The 15,814-nt window shown below is 33.2% G+C and overlaps 3 protein-coding genes across 6 annotated transcripts; all 3 read right to left on the bottom strand.

Annotated features, from left to right (window-relative positions):
- Nucleotides 1-4,471: 4,471 nt before the first annotated feature.
- Nucleotides 4,472-6,616, bottom strand: LOC125224554 (60S ribosomal protein L10a-3). The gene is made up of 6 exons (XM_048127975.1): nucleotides 6,499-6,616; nucleotides 6,332-6,367; nucleotides 5,663-5,882; nucleotides 5,090-5,255; nucleotides 4,778-4,983; nucleotides 4,472-4,691 (listed from the first exon to the last, which is right to left on the bottom strand). The coding sequence occupies exons 2-6, from the start codon at nucleotides 6,334-6,336 to the stop codon at nucleotides 4,638-4,640; spliced, it is 651 nt and encodes a 216-aa protein (XP_047983932.1). The 5' UTR covers nucleotides 6,337-6,367; nucleotides 6,499-6,616; the 3' UTR covers nucleotides 4,472-4,637.
- Nucleotides 6,617-7,681: 1,065 nt separating this feature from the next.
- LOC125219164 (50S ribosomal protein L30-like) lies at nucleotides 7,682-9,817 on the bottom strand. Its single transcript, XM_048121061.1, has 4 exons — nucleotides 9,652-9,817; nucleotides 8,985-9,227; nucleotides 8,720-8,873; nucleotides 7,682-8,014 (listed from the first exon to the last, which is right to left on the bottom strand). Exons 2-3 carry the CDS (start codon nucleotides 9,174-9,176, stop codon nucleotides 8,739-8,741), a joined length of 327 nt encoding a protein of 108 aa, XP_047977018.1. The 5' UTR covers nucleotides 9,177-9,227; nucleotides 9,652-9,817; the 3' UTR covers nucleotides 7,682-8,014; nucleotides 8,720-8,738.
- A 1,060-nt stretch (nucleotides 9,818-10,877) lies between these two features.
- LOC125224181 lies at nucleotides 10,878-13,810 on the bottom strand. 4 transcript variants are annotated; one of them, XM_048127541.1, is made up of 5 exons: nucleotides 13,525-13,810; nucleotides 12,742-13,009; nucleotides 11,962-12,173; nucleotides 11,518-11,785; nucleotides 10,878-11,336 (listed from the first exon to the last, which is right to left on the bottom strand). In XM_048127541.1, the coding sequence occupies exons 2-5, from the start codon at nucleotides 12,991-12,993 to the stop codon at nucleotides 11,046-11,048; spliced, it is 1,023 nt and encodes a 340-aa protein (XP_047983498.1). In that variant the 5' UTR covers nucleotides 12,994-13,009; nucleotides 13,525-13,810; the 3' UTR covers nucleotides 10,878-11,045. The 4 variants fall into 4 exon arrangements, with proteins under 4 accessions (XP_047983498.1, XP_047983496.1, XP_047983499.1 ...); XM_048127539.1 differs by having other exon boundaries at nucleotides 13,521-13,809; XM_048127542.1 differs by having other exon boundaries at nucleotides 12,742-12,995; nucleotides 13,525-13,809.
- Nucleotides 13,811-15,814: the final 2,004 nt, after the last annotated feature.

The raw sequence follows: 15,814 nt of genomic DNA, 5'->3' as shown, positions 1-15,814 counted from the left end.
TTCATTTTCATTCTTCCTTTTATCTATCTAACTTTTATCCACTTGCTTAAAATTGCATTCATCCAGTTGCTTTATAAAATGTTGGCTCAAATTTTGAACTAAATTTTCTGCACTTGTGTGCATAATATATTCATTTATAATATGTTTTTAATTAATTAATGATGAGTGAGAGAGAGAGAAGCTCAATATTTTTGTAGTACTAGTATTTATAATAATTGTAATTTTCTATGTATACATTGTTTTTCAAATAATAATTGTTTAATTAAAAGATCAGACTTAATTTGTACTTTCTACTCTATGTCGAACTATTATAAGACAATATTTTTAAGTAATACTACTACATTCTACGATTAAAATATACGATGGTTAATTCTTCCAGCAAATTAGGTAAACAATGTATATCTTCAATTCAAAGATAAAACAAGAAGTTAATTAAGTACTATACCAACACGAGAGAATTGAATTAGACTTACCATCCATTTTTTGTCCCATTTTTTACCACTTTCATTTTTGTCTTATTATCAAGAATTTATGTATCAAATTAGGGTGTATAGATAGTTTTTCCAGAAATTATAGTCACTTTTAGCTTTTAAATCCTATTGTTTTTGAATAAATACTAGTCCATTTGTTCCACATTAATAAAGTCGTATTTTTATAATTTGAAATGTTTCATCATAATAGAATTATTTATATTTTTGGTAATACACTCAATTTATGTTAGTACTTTTTTCTCTTACTTATTCTATGTTTTCTTCACTTTATCTATTGTATGCTCTCTTTCATTTTATATGCCTCGCTTAACACACTAAACATCTATTCCCTCCGTCCCAAAATAAGCGAAACACTTCTTTTGAGTACGGGATTTAAAGAATTGATAACTAAATATAAAAGTGGATAGGGAAATTATGAGGGAGAGAAGTACGTGAGTGAAGAAAGAATAAAATGGATGGAGAATAAAGTAAGAGATATAATTTTTTGCTAAAAAGATAAACAACTCACTTATGGTGGAACATCTCAAAAAGAAAAATGACTCGTTTATCTTGGGACGAAGGGAGTATATGTTTTAATAAATATTTTTTTTCATTCTACCTTAGTTGAGATATTTCTTTCGGTATAGAGATTAAGAAATGTGTGTTTAAAAGTGAAGTAGAAACGAAATAAAGTAAATAAAATTGAATAAGCTAGAGAAAGAAAAAGTAAAATAGACAAGTAAATAAGTAAAAAATTTTGTCAAAAAAAGGGAACCCTATAGCATTTGGCGGAAGAAGGAAACACATTGTTTTGTACTCCCTCCGTCCGTCCTTAAATATCTCATTTTTTATTTTTTATCATTCGTCAATAAATATGTCATTTCACTTGTATTACTTTAGCAAGCAGACCTCATAGTCAACTAACTCATATATTGGTATTATACAATTAATATAAATTAGAGCTCATGTTTCAACTTTCTTTTATAAAATTAAATAATTTTTTAAAATTTATACCAATAAAAAATGGAGTGCATATGATATTACCCGACAGATGATGTATATAACATAAAAATAGTTGAATTCCATTAGTGTACTAAAGAATCTCATCCACAAAATGAGGAAATAAATGACTGCTGAGTGCTGATATTGATTCTCATTTGACTTGAAGTGCAAACGATACCTTCAACTACAAGTATATTCCTCTATGTGGCGGATGTTATTAACTTTCCGAAAACATTGAACATAAACTATATACTACTACATGTTTTACAGCTCCTAATATTAGATACTCTCTCCATCTCACAAAAGATGTCATACTCATGGGACGGTATGAGATTTTAGGAGATTTGTCTTGTATGTTAGGTGTAAAGAGAAAATATAATATTTATATTATCGTGAGAGAGAATTTTTTCTAGAAGTGAAAAATATGATATTTTTAGTGGGACAAACTAAAAAAAAAAGTTAGACATCTTTTATAGGACGGGGGAGTATTTTTTAATAGAGATATTAATGTCTAATATCACTAAACTTTTCAAATTTTTTTTTTTTAACAAACTTTGAATTTGACATATAATATCATGAATTTAAATAGCTGTTTAGTTTTTCTCATCATCAACAAAATTTAACTACGTTAGAATGAAATGGATAATCATATTTGACTCTTATGGGCTTTGTAATCACATTACTATCATTTTTCAGTTATATGATGCAATAAAAAGTGAAATACAGTCGAATTTTGTTGCTGATGAGAAAAATTAATAAACTATCTAAGTTCATGATATTATATATCAAGTTAAAGTTTATGGGAAAATACAAATTTTTGGAAAGTTTTATAATCCTAGATGCCAATATCTCTTTTTAATATGATCAAATTTTAATATGATCAAATGAAATGAGAGAAATAGAAAGCATATATTATTCCATCATAACAATAATGACACTTAAATTAAATATTGAACCTAATATATGATTATGTCATGGTAAATATATGTATAAACATGATATCCTTTTTAGTTTTGCAATTAAATTTAAATTGTGCCAAAAAATACATGAATTTTTTGGACTTTGGCAACTAGTATAACAAGATTCACATTATCGACCAATAAAAATAAACGTGGGAGATGTTTATGTTGGGTGGTCTACGAATTGTTTGTGATGTGATGTCCTCAAGTTGCACTATGGAGTACTCCTATTATTTTCAATTGATAGAAAGTATGAATAAAACAACCAAAACTAATAGTATGTTCAAATAAAACAATTATTGTACAAACTGAAAATATTTTCAGAGATTAAATAACTCATAGACACATTAATGTCATTAGATAACTCAAACTCCAAACTGTATATAATTATTGCTTCATAACATATTTCTTGTATACTACTATAATTTACAAATTAATAGATTAATTGGAGAACGAAAACTCGAAGCTGGAAAATAATTTTTCTAATTAACAATGGTGTATAATATGAGGTTGAGAGCAATGCGATTAGAGTATCACCGGCCAATTTAATTAGCCTTAAGTTTTATCCCACATATACCAACAAAAGGAGAAAACAAGAAGAAAATGTAAAATAAGAAAGTATAAAAATGGAAATGAATATGGACGTAATAAATAAGATTACACGTGTACAGCGGGAACCGATCCGATCTTAATCGGGACTGGCGAAGGTCGGTGGCCTCGTCACGCACTTTTATGGTACGTTATCTTCACCAAAAGACAACTCTACCCTTACTATTTTATTGTGGCCCCACCCACATTATTATTTATCTTCGATTTAATTATAAATCATAAGGGGCCCCGGCCCATGGATGTATTTGAGTACGTTATTTAATTAAAGAATTAAAGATGACTTGAATGATTGAGTTGAAATAGTTTGGGACTTTCTAAATTTGTAATCTGGGTTACGCCTTCAACTAATTTGGGAAATTACTTACACAATTATTTATGAAGTAGTGTTGCATTGGGTCTGATTATTTGTTCCTGATAATAATTAGGGTTAGTTATATAATGTATCTTTCATATTTAAAATGTTTAATTGCTCTCTTAGACATCTATTTTCAAAAAACTACTACTCCTACTATACAATTTTGTAACAAAAAAAATTATATATGGCGACTTAACTTCAATTTTTCTTAACTACCAAAAAATTGTCATTCCTCCAAAGCATTTAACTAAGGAGTCGTCCAGTAATTGAACTGAATTTTTATGTTGCAACAGTAGCTTAAATCGTGAAATCATTGGCCAATAAATCGAGAATCCTCATCTGATATTCCTCACTCGATGATAATGGATAACGTTTATGGCAAGTTACAACTGATTAGTCTGCTGCTTCACTTTTTCATATCTAACAAGCCAAAACACCAAGAAAAAAAGAGACTTTTCAGTACAATTCAGTTTCTTTGTGAGTATGGATTACACAAATTGAGTACAATATTTTGCTATTAAATATTTAGCACAACCTACCACTCTCGCCAGTAATCACCGCGGGGGATAGCGTTCCTTGTGCTCTTTGGGGCAACTCGGTGCGAAGGGAGAAGATGTGAAGGACTTTATCTTGGAGTGTGAGGGGTGGTGTCGGAGGCAGATGGATAATGATGAAAATCGAAATAAGTAGGATTTTGAACAGAGTGAGATTAGACGTTGGGGAGGAACTAAAAGACTTGGGTTATAAATGGGAGATTCATTCGGATTCTTTTATTATTTTTTGCCCGAATAAGTAAAATTCAAGTAAGAAGTCATAAGTTGATTATTACTACCACCCATGAACAATATTAATAACAAGAGAACAGGAACACATTCTAACCAATATTACATTCATACTATTTAGAATAAAAATATTATTGCAATCTGTCTGAATATTCAAATAATAGTAGTATTTTGTCAAGTATTGTGTAGTACAGAAATTAGGCAATTCCGATAGTTAAAAAAATGGTAAATGAAATCGCATCGCACCGAATAAAACATACTGTAACAGAGCATTCGGGAAAAGAACTCATGATAAATACCAAACGAAAAATGTTGCAATTCCATTATAGGCCAAAGCATCTCAACATAAATAAAATTAAACCACCTCCATCGAAGGCAAACTCCCATGTAGAATATAAGTTGAAAAAAGCACATACAAGCTGCAGATTCTTCCTATAACTCCAAACAGATAACGACTCTCTCAAAAGATGCGTTGTGGCTTGCCCATGGTACTCTTCAAGTACAAACACCTCACCTGTTAGCAATAAAACACGACCCAAATTAGCTTATGAAGAAGGGTTTGTAGAGATCAACATATCCCAAGAACTGTAAGACACTCACGTTTTGCCAGTTCTTCTTCAGAAGAGAGACCAGAAAGTTAACGCTCATTTGAATGTTCTGAAAGAGTTGCTTTTCTTCCATGTCCAAGTTCCCAACAGCTACACCCATGCAGAGCACCTTTTTCAATTGGAACTTGATAGTAGCCTTAGTCTCATTCACCTTGGACTCAAGAGACTCTTGGTGTGTCACAAGAGTAGGGAACTTGCCTGCATTCAACAATCTTTGAGTTATCAATGTCCCCAAACAACCTGATGCAAGGCAAGTGAGTACTGGACTTGCTGTGCATAACAATCCCAGCACACAAAAAATCACCTGCTTTGTTTAGACCAGGTCCCAGAAGACGAGGAATCTGCTTGATCACAGCCTCTGAGGCTAAGAAAGCATGATACCTCTTGGCAAGCTTCTTCACCAACTTCTTGTTTTTGTTCAATTTTTTCAGAGCCTCCACATCCATGGACTCCAAACCAATTTTTTCAGCCTGCAAATATATTTGCTCATCAGTTTCAAGAAAAAAAAACTACGGGACACTATCTAAATCTTCAGAAATCAAATTCCCAAAGTAAATACTGCAAAATCAATTCACTGGTTGGGTTGAGCGCATCATTAAGAGAGATCATAGCTGAGTCAAGCAAACAATATCAACAATGATCAAACAGATTACAATCTCAACCACGTTATGAATTCAAGTGCTTTCCTATGTGAATGAAAAGAAGCAGATAAAAAGGTCAAATGTAAATTATAATGTTTTTCCTCAACTCTAGACAACCTGCCTCCCCCACCAATGCAGAACACTGGAATTAAGGAGTGGACGTCGAACAACAAAAACAAAAAGAACACTGATGATTCTGGTCTCATAGGTTTCTCAATAAATGAAAAGGAAATCACCTCTTCAACATGCTGGGCGTCACCAAGCATGCAAATCTTCATTTTGGGGCGGGGAATATGGGGGAGCCTGACGGAACCACTGAATCGCTTATCCTTTTGGGGGTCATAGTTTTTCAGACCAATTTGTAACTCAACTGTCTCAGTGAAATTTCTCTTTTTCTCCTTGGCATCAGTTACTATCTGAGTGATAGCTTCTCTCAATGCTTCACTCTGAAGCTTACTGCAAAACCATAATTGACAAAAACCAATAAGCACGCATACACATCAAAGCTATCTACAAACCGTCTTCTCAACTAATTTATAAAATAAAAATGCATTGATAATTATCTACAATTGGAAACTAGTTTACAAGTTTCGCTGAAAACAATTGGATCAAATTCTCGGCCTACTTACAACGAAGAACATCAACAAACTAACATAGTAGTATAGTACGCAAACACAGATCATAGGCTCACAACTCACAAGTCTACAATGAAATTTTGCCTAAGACCATTTCGAGTTATATATTTCCGTTCATATCAGTGAAAATTGCGAAAGGCAGCATAAAAATTGGCGCGAATCAGGGGAGCTAACGACATTGATAACAGAACAAACTCGAAAAAATAATCTAAATCACTTAGGTGCAGAAAAAGATGAGTAATATTGATAAAAATTGAAGCTTAATCTAACCTCATCCTTCAAAATTTCGTGAATCGCAGCTTATTTCTGCATATCAAGAGAAAACAAAACTTGTTAGATAAAAACAACCAAATTAAATGGTTAACCAAAAGAATAGACACACCAAGCAGACAGGAGCACAAGAGGAGAGAGAAAGAAGAAGAAGTGCAGTGAGAAACCTGATGAGAAACACTGCTGGGGTTTGTGAGCGAGAACGGTGAGAGAGGGTGTTAGGAAACTAAGATCTAACAGAAGATAAACCCTAATGGATCCTTAATTTAGCCCATTGGGCCTAATTGATAAATTTATTTTCTTCGTCACAGCCTGCATCTAAGCTCTCTTTAAAATCAAATGTTAAAATGGGATAAATTAATTACTAATATTAAATATACTTTGGAAAATAAATGTGTTTACTTTTGGGAAAGTGATATGGGCTGTGTTACCGTCAAAACAATCTTACATGTAAAATGTCATTAATGTACATTATACATACCAGTAATGTTACACTTTATGTATATAAAATATAATATGATATAATGTCTCTTTAATAATGTACATAATTAGCATATTTTATATTATATGGGATGGTACATTATAATATATAAAATATACACTAATCAGCTCAGTATAAAATATGATATTTTCACAAAAGATATGGTTTTGATATGAATGTATCCCTGAACATATATCATCATGTATTTTAACATTGTGTAACATGCAATATGTGTGTACGTTTGTTGATGTTACACTATTGCTTCTTTATGTTAGAAACATGTTCGACATAATTGCAGTGGAGATTTGGACATAATTTTGTGGTAGAACAAAAATCATTATGAACCCGTCCCACAAGAGACATGACCATATTAACAATTTTCTATGCAAATAATATACTGAAATTTCACTAAATTCTCATTTTGTGCACTAATTTTTAAATGGGGGATATAAATTACGGTCGTGTGGAGGTATATATGTATAGAATTTGAAAAATAAGAAAAAAAAAAAAAAACTGTAGATAAATACCAAATACTCGAAAGAATTTGCCCTCAAACCCAATAGAAAATTCCCTTCAGAATTTGAAGGGGTTCTTCGATTTCAGGAGTTTCTAGTTTATGTTCCGAGTAATCAAACTAATAGTATCTCAACAGACCTCTGAACATCCACCAAACTAACAGCGTGCTAAATCAAGACAGCTGATCAATTCTAATCTCTAACCATCACAAGTGTGATAGCTTAGAACATTCCCAGTAGCATCTACATTCTACACAGTCAATGAAATTCACTTTTAAAATAATAATAATGAAAACCAACACTCGGTGACCAAACAAAAGCAGAAACGGGAGCAAAAAGAACGAAACTGGAATCTAACAAGAAAAGCAATCAAAAGTGCATAACTGCAAGTCTGCAACTGTCAAAATATCTTCTTCATCTAAGGAAAAATCATCTAAATCAATATGCGAGTATATGATGTTTTTAACAAAAAAAGCTTCAGAAGTAAAAAGTTCACAACCAGCAGTAGATGTGCCTTGATCAGAACCTATACATCTGCATCAGGGTCCCAATCCACAAATATAAAAGCTTCAGAAGTAGAAAGAGTACAATTTTTTGCATGTCTTCCCAGTTCAGTGCTTAACCATTGATTTGAGGTGCCACTGGTCCTCATCCATAGAGATAACTTATTCTGTGACAACCTATAGGCTATAGGAAAAGAAATACAGTATGAAATAAGAATACAAGGCACCAGTCAACAATACATGATGTAATAACTATGGAACAAGGACATATAAATAGCATCACTTGTTAAACCTAACAAAAGGAATATCAATTATTCAACTTCTCCTCCTCCAAAACAGTCAAACCAATAATCTTTCTATGGTGACGGTGAGGGTGAGGGTGAGACGAGGTGCACCATCACCAAAGCTAGCAACAGTAGAGATTAGTTTCATATCAAACCCAGCATAAGTGAAAGTGAGACAACTTTCTTTATTTGCCTTGAGAAAATAAGCATGTATTTCAACCCTAATGACTATTTGGGCCAATGAATTGCTTCAAAGTGACTGAATACCTAATGTATATTCAAAATTATAATTCATGTGATTGTAGTAATTAAAATGTTTAACTTTAAGGTCCAACTACTTCTACACTATTGGGGCATCTACCAACATTTTTGACAACAGAAACTCAAGCAAAAAGTGGACTAACTTAGAAGCTCAAGCCAAATCCTACAGAAATTATTACCATGATTCAGATTCCAGACATATTACTGATCCTAAAATGATAAGTTTGTGAAAAATAAGAGACAATACAACAGTGCTGCAAAATTCAACACAAAATTATGCAGCAACTTAGAAATGCATTATCAAAGTGGTCTAATTGAATAAAGCCACAGAAAAAGGAGCTAACCAGAGAATAATCTCAGAAACTATGCAGAAGAATCAATAGTTGAGGCAGGCTGATGATTTACAACCAAGGGTGGGCGCAGAGCTTGGTGATTAGCGTTTTTCTGCTTCCGCGCATTGTACATTTCCTCAGTCTCCACCACAACCAACCTTTTCACCTGTATTCAGAATTATGTATATAAATAAATTATGCAAGCATCATCATTGCAAAAAAGAGAGAATTAATCCAACCAACTAGCATAGGCCAAACAAATAGAGAGGGAGAGTACCTGTTGGATCATTCCACGGACAGTGGGGGTATTCCAGCGCATAACGGTGCGGTTGCATTTGGTGAGGCGCAAGGCTTCTAAGGTGCGGCGATGGAGCTTCCTCGTGCCTGGAATTCCCCTCACCAGTGTTATGTACAGATTATGACTCCACGCAACTGGAACATTTGCTTTAAATGCATTGTATGCGCTCATTTTTCTTCAATCTTATTGACCAATACTGATGATGAATGAGAAGCAGCAGACCTGCAGAGAAATGGGGGAAGACAACTTAGACGAGGGTTGCACACAGGACTTTACACGAAAAGAAGCCGAGCCGAATACAAGCAGGCTAGAACTCAGCTCGTGAAAGTTACACTCGAGCGCCAATTCAATCATTAAATGATCTTGCGCTCGATTCGCGTTTGGAAGGTAAAGAATCCTAAGCTTCGACGCAAATAACTACAACAAATACAATGCAGAGAATTTTCTTCGCGTCCGGAAAGACTCCCATCAATTCGCATAAAAAACTAATCAACAACTGAATAAAGCAATAAAGAAAATTGAGGCAAAAAAATCGAGTTCTCCCTTATTCAGTAAATTGAGCCCTAATATCAATTTCTAAAGAGAACAAAAAAAATGAAATTGAAGTCCTGGTTTATTTGAGGCGAACAAGTGCAGAAGAACATACAAACGTGGAGACAATAAAGGGAGGCCGACGGCGGCGGTGAAGGCTGGGTGGGTAGGGCTTCAGGCGACGGAGGTGGCGACCGGCGCGTCGGCGATTGCTGCTGTGAACTATTCCTCTGCTCTTTACTTCTCTCTGTTTTTCTTTCATAAAATACAAAACCCGTTTGTACTCAATTTTATATATGGCTTAAAGCACTCCCGATGCTCTCTCTAAAAACTCCCTTATTTCTTCCTAACTCCTGCCACATCAGCATCAAAATTTATCCCCAGTTTTTAGCCAGCTTTTAGCCAACTGCTCCATTGGTTTCTCCCTTATTTCTCCCTAACTCAACATTTCATTTTTACATCATCATTTTTAATATTGTTTAATTTTCCCTACAAATGTGTTTAATAAATAGATTTATAATGAACAATTCATCGTTGTATTAATCATTGGAAAATATAATACAACGAGAAAAAAAAACTACAAATAAAAACCATAAAAAACAAAGATTTAAAAAAACAAAGATTTAAAAAAAACTACAAATAAAAATCATAAAAAACAAAGATTTAAAAAACAAAGATTTAAAAAAAACTACAAATAAAAACCATAAACACAAAGATTTAAAAAACAAAGATTTAAAAAAAAAAAAATTATCGCCGATTTATCGCCGAATCGCGCCCACAGTGGGCGGCGATGATTCGGCGATAAATCGGCGATAATAAGGGAGTTGGCGATAATAAGGGAGTTTTATCGCCGAATTCACTCCAACGCCCGGCGATAATCGGCGATTTTTCGCCGGATTTAACGCCAACCCATTGGGAGTGCTCTAAGGGATATTGGGTTGTTTTGCTAATTTCTTCTTTTTACTTTATTTATTTTTTCATTTATTTATATTTAAAATAATTTGATTAATAATACAAATTACTATACAAACCTGCATTATATTCATCTCACAGTTAAATTAGTTACATAACACCTAAAACTATTGGTTATATTATTAGATATCTTATTTTATAATTACGATTATAGATTTATAAAATAACCATGCAACTTATACTTGTAAAATTTACCGAGGTTCAGTATAATGTGCCAGTTTTATATAAAATTTTCAACGCCAAGGTAGGAGTTTGAGTTTCAAATTTTAACATGAAATTGTTTATCATGATTATCCAATAAAACCTTATGTTAGGAAACAATAGTAAGAAAACAATATCAAGGATGCTAGAATGAAGAACTGGTTCTTGTGAGTTGTAATGTATCATAAGTATTGAGTATTATTTGTTGATCGAAAAGTATCTACATATTTAAACATACATGCCATCATAATATACTGTATATGTTGCCAGCCGCTCAAAATCACAGAAAACCAGAAATCAAAATGAAAAGAGAGCTTCATTTTCGGATGTCAATTATTATGATGACACAAGGGCCCTAAAAACGGCTTCACAGAGTGTGGCATTGTATAGCAAAAGATGGCCAGTATCAGGAACCTCATGATATTTAATCCATGGGAGTTGTTCTGATAAATACCGGTTCACCTTGTATGGAATGTACTTATCTTCATATCCTTGCCAAAGATGAACTGACCCATCCTTATTAGGGAAAGGATCACTGATATCCATGGGACCGAATTCCCAGTTTCTGAAACCCACCATTAAGTCGCGGTGTAAACATTCATGAACACCTTGCTGCCGCACTTTCTCCTGAAAATAGATACCAATCCTTATTAAGTTCTCACACTAGTTGTTGGATATCTTCATATGTGCAAGTGTTGTTCATAAAAGTTTATGATTATGATGCACTATGAAACAAAGTATGAGAACATCAACATAGTACACGTACGGGCAATGTTGTGTGTGCTTAGCTTCAGAGTGGAAAATTAACCTGACCCTCCTTAGGAGTTGCAGAAAGCTGCTTGATAATTTCTAGGTCGGATCGGCTGAAAACATCAAGAATCCCTTGCATGATGCTTAAATTTGTGAACCATTTTTGGGTCATCCACCAGTTGCAAAGCCAAGGGGCGTAATGTGCTACTCGAAATGTCCACTGGTCTGGAACAGGCAGCCTCCCCAAGGCTTCTTTTAATAGTTTAGCAGGTACACCCTTCCACCAGTAATGAACAAAGGGAACTACGAGTGCAACTCCTGATAACCTTCAATAATATAAAGATGTAAAATGCGCATTTCTGATGCTAAAATCTAACATCATTATCATCCATTATCTATTTAAGACAAAAAGTTATGCAACTTAGCTACATCACAGGATCAATGTTTGCACATGCAATGAGCTAGATAGGTTGTGGATAATCATATTGCTGTATTAGTTTACCTGTGCGGGATGTACTTAAGGCAGCCGTAAGTCGGATAAGCTCCCATCGACACGCCAACAACATAAAACTTGGGCCCAAGACCCAACTTGTCAGCCAACTCTTGGATATCAAATGCATCACTTTTCACTGACCTTGCAGGGTTAGGAGTACTGTCACCATAACCAGCACGGTCGAATGACAGGATGTAAATACCTAACTCCTTCAATAATTCCTAGAAATTGGGAAATTGAAGTAAGTTGGTAATTAAGAAATTGTACTGAAAAATGAATACACATGAAATGCATAAATAATGACACCTCAAAATTCCTTGTTTCATGTTCTTAATATGAACAATCAAAGTGGTTATTTATCTTGAGCCTTGAGTGTTTATCTTCAACTTCCTAACGAATTATAGAAACATGAACACTCCTTAGGTTCAATAGCCAGTTCATTGTTCTTCAGCTAATCTTAAGTCACATCATTTTCCCCTGCTAAAGCATAGGAACTATGTGAAATTAGATTACACGGCATCTGTTAACATAATTTTAGAAACAGTAAGAAGTTCAAAAATATTCTTGCTTGCCTCGAAGTCGAAAGCATGTGACCAATGCTCTATATCTAAATTTCCATCAGTGCCTCTAATGACACTGGACTTGGTTAGATTAAAGTATGAATACTGAACAGTCATTTCATCTCAAGCTCATGTTTCATGATTATGATATGCACAAAAGAAGCTAAAGTTTCAACATAGTGATTCCAGTAAAACCAGAATAACTTGAGAATCAACAGATTTCGCTTACATCAGACAGATTTATGTTGAAATCTTTAGAATCATCAAAGCCGTGGGAAATTATTATCTTGTGCTTGGCTTCTTCCTTGGCAACGCCCCTCTCCTTGTATGCCAAATGCCTCCCATCGTCAAGTTTCACCCTTGGAGAAGTCACCGGAGGACCACCGGGGGTGCCACATATTTTAGGAGGCTGAGGCTGTATTGCAAAATAAGCATATCCTATACAACCCACCACTACTCCAACTGCTATCTGAGCAATCATATCTGTCAAAACATATCTAGGACCATGTTATTCAGGCATAATCCATTCAATTACATATCAAAAGGTGACTCACTAGCTCCAACAAGAAGAGAGTAACTATGCCAATGCCATGGTTAACTTAGGCATTTCGAGATCACAATCTGTTGCTGCTCAAGTGTATTTATCTTTGAGCAATCAAATCATTTATTAACTGCTCAACTTATTAATGACTATGAAACAAGAATCTTGATTAACCAGCTAAGTGATAACTCGATGATGTCTTGATCATAGTAATTAACGACTAGGTAACTTTATTAAACCTCTCTTTCCATGTTCATCTGATGTTAAATCCTAATTTAGGAAATCAAGGAAGCAAACATAATAATCTGTAAAATTATTAGAATACCATCACAGCAAGACGATGCTCTACATCGATTCGATTACTCAGACAACCAATATCAATAACCTTGATGAAAAGTCAAAAAGAAACAGGAAATGAAAGCATCAATTAAGAAATTTAATGAAGAGAGCCGAAAATTAGGGGATACCAACTTGAAGTGAATCTGGAGTTGTTTCTTCCAATATTGTTGGACTTTCTAGTGTGAGCCCTAGCCGATGCAGCAGATATTTTCCTGGTAGTTCATGCCTTCAATTATGCAGCCTTTATTATAATGATTTGCGCTTGGTTTTCAGCAAAACAGTCAAGAGAGAGAGCATTGGGGATGTTTGAAAATGACAGTGCTATCCTTTTCCAGCATACTGATTTTTCACTTGTTTTACACTTTTACTCCAACATTAAAACAAAACTTCTTCATGAAACAGATTTCAAATGTTGGTCACATACATTCAATAAAAGCTGCGTTTGGATTCGGAGGAAACATCATCTTTAATGAAAAGTTTGTTGATAGAATTTCTGCAAACCGAGCTTCCTTCAATGAATTTGTTGTTTGGATCTTCTTATTTTTTTTAAAAAAAACATCCAACACCTATTTTTAGTAAACTCTAATTAAGGCGTAACTATTGTTGACTTCTTGTTGAAATTTCTAGTACGTCGGTGATTTACATTTATCAACTAACATTTGTGCTCAATAAGAAATTAGTAACAAAATAATTGTCATCATAAATATATTTGCATGTTAACAAAAGAATTGAATAACGCATAATTAGAGTAATGTCCTTAAATAAGTACTCCTTTTGTCTTTATATAGTTGAGTCATATTCCTTTTTCGGTTGTTCCAATGTAGCTGAGTCATTTTCTATTTTAGTAAAAAACATCAATTTTTTTTCTCACTAACTTTACTATTCGTCATATTTAATTCTCTTTTAATCTCTCTACTTTTTTTCATTTCCTATTTTATTATTTCTTCACTTATCTCATTTTTATTTTTAATGTAATTTCATAAATCTCGTGACGACGGCAGAGGGAGTTCTAAACATAACATTTGTCAACCCATACTTATTAAATTGTTTCTCGTACGTCGGTGATTTACTTTTATCAAGTCGCGCCATAGAATTCTCGTCGTGTTATTTATTGAGTTGCTAGTACATCTGTTTTCTTGAGATATTACGTTATCTTAGACCAAAATATTTAAATTTGATCTGATTTTTAAGTCCAGTGACTATCATTGTCAGGCCCAAACCAATATATAATTGCCCAATATATTTAGGGAACCCAGATCTGTCTAGTAGATCAATGATTCCAGATTAGTAGTATAATTTGTTTATTCCGTCCTAACATAAGTAACATTATCCTTATCCTTTAATCAATCTCGTCATTCGGAAAAAAACTATGATGCCCTGGTGCAGCTGAGCGCATTTATAATTAATGAATAGTTAATTAGTAATCAATTAAATAATTATAATTTGATTAGAATATACATCCGAACGCCCCATAGTGCGATAAAACATAAAATACTAAATCGAATTGAATATCTATTTTTGGGCTTAACGTTTGAATAGAGATGAATTTCAATGCATAAGGATCCATCAGTGTGGGCCAAACGCCAAAACGGTTAGTATTGAAGACAGTATTAATTCTGTTAATTATTATTTTATCTAATTGGTTATTAATTATTAATTTATAGGAGTATAAAATGAATATTTAATTTTTTATACTTTAAAAGTATAATTTTACGACTTTAATTTATTTTTGAATTATTTATAAATGACAATTAAATTATCACTTAACTGTTTTTAATTTGTTTAAATTTATTTAATTATTTGACCAGTGAGAAAAATGATTAAAGCTTTTCTTTTTTGTTTCATTCTATACCAAAAAAATGGTAAAATCTTGTCAAAGATTCTGCGACACTCTTAACCCCTAATTTGGTTTCACTTTCTTTTTTATAAATTGTTTGATTTTGAGATTATATGGAATGAGAAATTAGATTGGTATTAGATCCCAAAAAGAAATCATTGTGGGAAACAAAAAAATGGGGACTTCATCCGACCCCAAGGCCTAAACATATGAAGCAGAACAAAATGTAAAAAGAGAACCGAAAATTGGTTGGTTGGGAAATAGTAGAAAATAGAGGGAGATTTATGATAAAAATATTAGTAAAATATAAATTAAATACAAAATAGTACTAGTATAGATTATAAATTTTAATATTCATTTAAAACAGATTAAAATTTAGTAACTAATTTAATGCAAGTACCAGTGTGACTGGTTATTGAAAATTAAAATTGCATTTTTTTTACCATAAATCCAGATTAAATTCATCCCAGCATTTAATTATTGATTCCCCGGTGTAAGTTTAACCCGAATAAATACGTCATAACTTGCGTAACAATGACTTAATCAGAATTATTAAATTGAAGGGAAAACGACTAACGTAATTCT

The sequence above is a fragment of the Salvia hispanica genome, chromosome 4 (assembly GCF_023119035.1).
Source record: "Salvia hispanica cultivar TCC Black 2014 chromosome 4, UniMelb_Shisp_WGS_1.0, whole genome shotgun sequence".
Classification (NCBI taxonomy): domain Eukaryota; kingdom Viridiplantae; phylum Streptophyta; class Magnoliopsida; order Lamiales; family Lamiaceae; genus Salvia; species Salvia hispanica.
Note: the sequence above shows the minus strand (reverse complement) of the source record. Positions and strands in the feature narration are given on the sequence as shown.